Source organism: Platichthys flesus, chromosome 14 (assembly GCF_949316205.1).
Source record: "Platichthys flesus chromosome 14, fPlaFle2.1, whole genome shotgun sequence".
Lineage (NCBI taxonomy): Eukaryota > Metazoa > Chordata > Actinopteri > Pleuronectiformes > Pleuronectidae > Platichthys > Platichthys flesus.
In genome coordinates this window covers 10,793,589-10,800,351 of record NC_084958.1, presented here as the reverse complement: position 1 = coordinate 10,800,351, position 6,763 = coordinate 10,793,589, and the positions used below count along the sequence as shown (strand labels likewise).

General features: G+C 41.8%; 1 protein-coding gene across 1 annotated transcript; it reads right to left on the bottom strand.

The window, feature by feature from the left end:
• Positions 1 to 1,802: 1,802 nt before the first annotated feature.
• On the bottom strand, positions 1,803 to 5,848 carry LOC133968824 (gamma-interferon-inducible lysosomal thiol reductase-like). The gene is made up of 7 exons (XM_062405038.1): positions 5,593 to 5,848; positions 4,343 to 4,531; positions 4,131 to 4,205; positions 3,781 to 3,864; positions 3,494 to 3,646; positions 2,277 to 2,345; positions 1,803 to 2,136 (listed from the first exon to the last, which is right to left on the bottom strand). Exons 1-7 carry the CDS (start codon positions 5,746 to 5,748, stop codon positions 2,071 to 2,073), a joined length of 792 nt encoding a protein of 263 aa, XP_062261022.1. The 5' UTR covers positions 5,749 to 5,848; the 3' UTR covers positions 1,803 to 2,070.
• Positions 5,849 to 6,763: the final 915 nt, after the last annotated feature.

The window sequence follows — 6,763 nt, the reverse complement described above, 5'->3', positions numbered from 1 at the left end:
CAACCGTGTAGTCGGACTCACTGTGAATCCAAAGCCGTAAACTGAATTTAGATCTAATAAGTTCTTCTTCTTCTGAATTTTTTAAAAGGATCATAAATTACGCTTACCTCGGTGAAGTTGAAAATTTTCGACGAGTTATTTCTCCTCATGCTGTCGGCTACTACAGTAGATCAGGGGAACAAGGCAACTGGGAAGGAGACACCGCAGAGGACGACACGGGAACATTTAACATCAGCTCTGAAGTCCTCTCTGGCACCAATAGTTCTTTGGCCCGTCACTCAGCGGAGGCCTGTTTCCCCGCCTCTTGAGAACCAGTCAGCTCACAATACACCAATGATCAGCAGCTACCTTTTCTCCTGTCAGTCAAACTTCAGCTGTGGCCTTTTTCTTAACTTCGAGCTAATTAGAACAAAATACAATGAATATTTCTGAATCATTAGTCTGTTGAGTGTTAATGTCTGAGCAGATTTGAGACTGGAGTAGTGGAGCTGGCCACATGACAGACCATTATTCATGTGTGTCTATCTGACAGTAGAATCAGACGACCGAGGGCAACCAGACCTGCTCAGACCAGAAAGACATTGCCTACAGCCGTAACATTTAATGTAGGTTGTCAAACTTCCGAAGGATTTACTATGTCTAATAGGATGTGAGTGTGTGTTAAACATTCAGTATGATTCTAAAGGAGATGAACTTTAATGAACCTGCTCCTTCTGCTGTACACCCGCATGAAGCTGTGTTTAAAGACCAAACACAAAACAAAGTTTGACGTCAGTTGTTACTCATGAACCTCAAACTTGTACTTATTTGACATTTAGTTATATGAGCTCTGTTTTGCTCATTAACATGTGCCAACTGAATAATGTATAATTTAGTGTACTTTGCTATAGCAGGTATTTGCACTTGAAATCTGTTGTTTTCCAGAGGACAGAATAAACTGCATTCAGAGTTATGGAATCTGATGAAGTTACAATAATGTTTAAAGACTGTAGTATGACATGGATAACAGTTCTTTCCATATAACCTCCATGTACATGTGACTCGCTTTCTGTTTCTCTCTTTACACTTTTCAGGTAAAAGGGGACTGAAGGTGAGATATGGCGCCATCTAAGGGACAGCAGGAACACCCAACGTTAAATCAGTCCACTCATCTGTACACTGTCCCTGGTTGATGCAGTTGTGAGGTAAAAGAAAAAGTCCCTTCCTGACCATTCATTCCATTTCGTTGATGTACATGCTAATGAGGCTGAGGTAAGTTCTGAAGGAGAATTCATAAGGACGTCTTTCACAGCAGCGCATTGCAGAATCCGACTGCACTTACACTTGACTATGTAATTATCTCCTCCTCCTCACACATAAATCCCTCCGTGCCCCTCCAGTGCCTTTCCTCCACCCTTTACTCATGGACCAAAGATTCAGATCTCCTTCTTATTCCTCGTACCAACCTGAGAACCTATGGTGACAGGACATGCAGGGTGGCAGCCCCCACCTTGTGGAACTCCCTCCAGCAGAGATCCAAAAAGCCACATCTCTAAACAATTTTGAATGTTTCTAACTTTGTAAAGCTTCATTGGGGTACCTTGAAAGGCACGATATGAATCTTAATAAACCAAATTATAATCATTATTAGATATTGCTGCCACAAAGAATTGTGGGATGGCAATATCTCATTTCCTTTGACAAAATGTGTGCAGTGCTAAAAGATGTAAGAAGGGAACCATCTTTGCATTTATAATATTTAACCAGCCCTTGTCAGGGCTGCCACTTAGAGACTTCCACGTCATTTCACTCACTTAAGAATCTTACTGAGCAAAAGATAATTTATTAAAACATTGTCCAAATGCTACAAAAAGTGATTTATGGTTTCAGTAAAAAGTTTTAATAATGACAACATTTTAAAAAGTAACTTTTTATATTGTGTGAATCATAAAGTCAGGTGATCAATTCTTCCCTTTATAGAAACACTGTATAATCATAATTTAAAAAAACAGATTTGATGACATCCCTCAGTATGGCTTATCAGGAGGCCACACCTGGATCAGAGTGAGCACAAAGGCGGGTGCTGCTCCTTCACTCGTTGTGGGAGTAGCTCTTGAAGAGTCTCTGGGCCCCTCCACACACCGCAGGCTTGTCGCCCTGAAAAAGAAATTAAGTGAATGTTCTAGAGGTCAAAGATAAATTCCCAGCAAATGCAAAAATTAAGTGAAATTGTACTAAAGGGCAGAAGGTAAAACACAAAGAGCCAATGCATAAGATGTGATTGACATTAATTGTACCTTGTACATGCTGCAGACCAGAGTGAAGAGAGAAGTCATGGCTTTGTCCTGAAGATCCTCTGTATGCTCCTGAAAATTAATACAAATGAAGGTCTTTATAGGAATAACTAAGACGGAGATGCAATGTCTGCAACACTGTGTGGGCAATGTTATAATAAATGCCACATAGCAGAATGTCATAATTATTTTAAAGCTCGCAATATCACTTACTGTACTAGATTTCAAAATTAAACAAGACTAAGTCAAAACGTTAATTGGAAGAGAAGTTTTTTTAAGAAAACTGCGGCTCTGCCTCTTTGACTCTTCGACTGAGAGAGAAATGCATCACAGGGCAATACTGTGTACAGTGGAATGATGCCAAGGTTTGCCTAAAAAAAAAAAAACATATGGTACGACAGGAACCCTGAAAAAACTACAAAATGCAAAGGCAAAGAGCCACGGTTTTTGCAGTAAAAGTTCACCTACAGGGTCATGTAAGGGCAACAGGATTATTTCCTAACACCACAAAACTGTTGCTTAGCAGATTTATCATTAACTCTGTAAAGAAGTGAAGTTTGACTCAGCTTTTTAGCTCTGTGGTCACTGAGTGTCTTATTCAGACTAATGTCTTCATCTGGTTACCCTCAGAATATTGGTGTCCACGTAATATTGTAAAAGTAAATGTTCTATTTATTTTTAAAGAAATGTATAAATTTAAAATTCCTTTTCTTTGTTTCTGTGCAGGCTTGATTTGATAAAGTAAACTGCTGTAACTTCAGTTCTCCTCACAGTGACTAGCTTTGGTGCCTTGTGAGTGATGAAGACTGAATTAGGTTTTTCCCCTCCTCTTTTCTTACGTAGCAGCTTTTGAGTGAACTCCAGTTTCAAGTCACTGTGTGTTTGGCCCCAGGTTGCTTGGCAGAGATACAGTGGCATCTGTTGTACTGAGCCATGAAGGGCATCAAGCTGCAGCTTCTCACGCATCAGTCACAGCGCTCACTGACTCACAGATTGGAGCTCTGGGGCAAAGGTCTAAATGATCACAACATTATATCATCACTTTAAATGTTACGTTACTTTTTTACAAATCAAGCCTCAGCAGGAGCGGCAGAACGGGGGGGGGGGGGGTTCATGGCCCTCGAGACCCTCAAAGGATAAGTGGTAGAGAGCACTCCTTTTTTTGCCACTTCCTGGATGTGATTTTACTGCAGGATCTATTGATTACACCAGAGCCTTACCCCGTTGATGGTAACCCAGGGCACATATTTGTGTGGAGGGTTCAGAGCTTTGGTCTTCATGGCGTTCTGATGCATAAGCTGGTTTCCCTCGTCTCCTTTCACACAGCTCATGACCTCCTCCCACTTCAAGTCAGGGTTATAGATTTCCAAACACTACAGATAACAACAGAGGAAAATCGACACACAGCAGTGAAATAATATGTGTGTGTCTGGGGGTGTGGGGGGGGGGGGGGGTCCAGAGAACAAGGTACGCAAACAGACAAATGAGGCAACACACACGTCCTTACGCTTTGGGCTGACTTGATGACATCATATGAGGATTCCATACAGTAGATGATCTGGATAGCGTAGGTCTTGTTCATTAAACAGGTCTGCAAGGAGTGGGGCAGAAACACACACATGACTTACAATCGTGTAATGACAGTAGTGTGTTTATAATTAGTATAAAAAGGGTAATAAGGCAATTTGAAGACACTGATTGTCCAACCACTCACAATGTTACCAACTCACCCAGATTTACAAAAATCCCCACTGATAATCTGAACATTGAAACTAAGGCAAATAACATGGTTCCAATTTATACAGTATTACTCAGCGGTCCAGTTCTATCACTGTGTGTTAAGGATAATAACTTTACCTCAATCATGTTACCCAGACACTCCTGTTCTCCGTGCTGGCACTCGAAAGTATACTTCTGTCCATCAGGTTTCTCCTGTGGTCGGGGACAAGGTAAATGCAGAACGTTCAAAGGTGAGAAACAAATAACTTTTTTAGTGAGATAAACGTCACGTATCTTTATGACAACACCATAGAATTACAATCCAACTGCAACACCAATGTCCTGCTTACCACAGCGTTTCCGTAGGGAACCAGAGTAATTGTCATGATTTCATGCAGCAGGACCCAGGTAGGCAAGAGAGTGTTCACGAGAAACATTCTGCAGCCGGGACAGAGACTCTCATAGTACAGCGCCACCGCGACGGGATCTGCTGTCTGGCGGGACCTGGTGAAGTTAGACTCAAGGCAGTGCTTCAAAACCTGCGCAAGAAAGTGGACAGATCAACTTCGGTTAGATCACGCTCTCTGGTTTTTGATTAATTTAATTTGGAGTGCCCTGCTGAGTACCTTTCCAGTTAACCTCCACCAAAAGGAAGTTTTCACCCCTTCCATTTGTTTGATAGTTGGTTTGTTTGCATTGAGGATAACAAAAAAATATAACTGATGGATTTCCATGAAACTTGGAGGACGGATCTGGTATGGTTCAGGAAAGAACCACTTGAGCTTTGGGGTGGATCCTTATCACAGATTTCCCAGGATATAAGTCATTGAATGAGTGTGTCTTGACTCTTGGGCCTTGGGGATGGTATGCACCCGAATGAGTGTTTACATGTCTGTTTACATCAGTGCCACCATAAAAATCAACGATTCAAAATACACAAAGCAGACGACCCAGATGTTGACAGTGGGTTTCAGGTACTTCGATGTTCATTTAACAAAACATGGAACTATACTCCTGAGTGTGCTATGCGTGCTATGAGAGGTTGGTAGAGGATAGATACTGTTTGACTTCCTCTTTCACTGACTTCCCATTATAACAAAATAGTTTGTATGTCTTCTCAAAGAGTGCAAGCTGGCAGATACGGTGGCCGAAAGAGCTCAACCCACTGCAAGCTTAGAAAAAAAGTGTACATGCGTTTTCTGAATTTGCATTGCGTTGATCTCTCTCGGCCACCGTACAAATAGTATGAAATGAAGTCCACACACACTTTGTGTGTCGGTTTCCTGTGGAAAAACCAACACTGCGTGGGCACAGCGCCTGATACCATATTCACTGCGTCATTTTCTGTAACTAAACAGCGGATATGTACGATATGGTCGCGAAGAGTAGCGGTGTTATGACGTATGTGAAGTTTCACAAGTGAGCTAACTAGCTAAATAAACATGTTGCCATGGTTTCCAGCACCCATCCCGCGAAGGGATTTCAAACGGTGGTTGAACAGTTGACCGGAACTACACGACATTTGACCTGTCCTGTACGCTAAAGTAGTCCGGAGGAGTTATACCGTCAAAAACCAGTCAAATGTAACTGGATAACTTACCCCGCACTGGACAGCTGAGTCCAGAGAGGAGCACCACTGGGACGGAGGAGAGGAGCAGGAGGAGGAGGAGGAGAAGGAGGAAGGAGCGCAGTCTCCACTGTTTAACCACACAGTCAGAACCAGCACCAGCAGCACAGGAGCCTTCATCGTCATCATCTTCTTCAGTTGTAGACAAGTACACAAAGTCAGCGACAACCCAACACGGACCCACAAACTACACTACCCGGCAACTTTATATACTGCTCTGCCGCTTCCTCTTAAAGCGACGCTCCTTTGTGATTGGTTCTCAGTCACATGATCAAGGCAGCGTCACTTGTCACCGGCAGAGCATTTTATTTACTGGCTTCGTGAGAAAGATAAATCTCTGAAAAAAAAATCTGCTGATTCTCTGAATTAATGATTATTTTCTCTTTTAATGAGAACCTGGTCTGCCTTTTTTTCTGAATTAATCAGGTTTTTGAAATTCTACGTTCCATGTTTTTCTCAGTTAATGAAGGAAAACAGCATATTCTATTATATTTGATCAGTTCCCAGTTTTTTCTAAATAAGCGATATTATATTCATTTTTATGAGAGAAAAACTATTCTGATAGAACAATGCTGGTGAATTAATGAGATAACAGTCTCTTATTAGGATTTTACATATTTTTAATTGATAAGGTTATTTTCTGTTTTCATTTAATTAAAAAAAAAAAAAATTCTAATGAATGCATTACAGCTCTATAGTTTTCTATCCGTCTCATACGACGTTAGACACCAGCCATGAACCGGTGTTGGGTTGGTTTGGTGATCCGCTGCTCTTTTACTGATACAGAATCATGAGGAAAATGAAAAAAAAAATCACTAGGAGGAAGTGCAGTTTTATGATCTGCCCGCTCAACTGGTTCTGTGGGTTCGGCTTCCTGGCATGACTTTGGCGTCATCTGGCTGATTATGACGCAACAGGGACGTCTCAGCTCAGTTCATAGGTGTTGCTCAAGACCTCTCAGAACCGACAGTGCAGAAAAACAGTACAATCCCTTGATCATTGTAAAATGTTTTACCTGGTGACTCTCACATGGTGTCTCCCAGCTTTCCCTCCACACTCACAGGACAGATCATGACTGTGCATGACTCACACAGCTTCATCTCTGCTGCACTGGGTTTGTAGAGTGTGTGACTGTTCTTTGTGC

Excerpts from the sequence above, each read along its gene's own strand:
- LOC133968824 (XM_062405038.1), bottom strand. The coding sequence starts at position 5,748 with ATGATGACGATGAAGGCTCCTGTGCTGCTGGTGCTGGTTCTGACTGTG. Across the intron at positions 4,532-5,592 it reads ACTCAGCTGTCCAGTGCGGG|GTTTTGAAGCACTGCCTTGA; the intron begins GTAAGTTATCCA and ends TTTCTTGCGCAG. Across the intron at positions 2,137-2,276 it reads TGGTCTGCAGCATGTACAAG|GGCGACAAGCCTGCGGTGTG; the intron begins GTACAATTAATG and ends TTTCTTTTTCAG.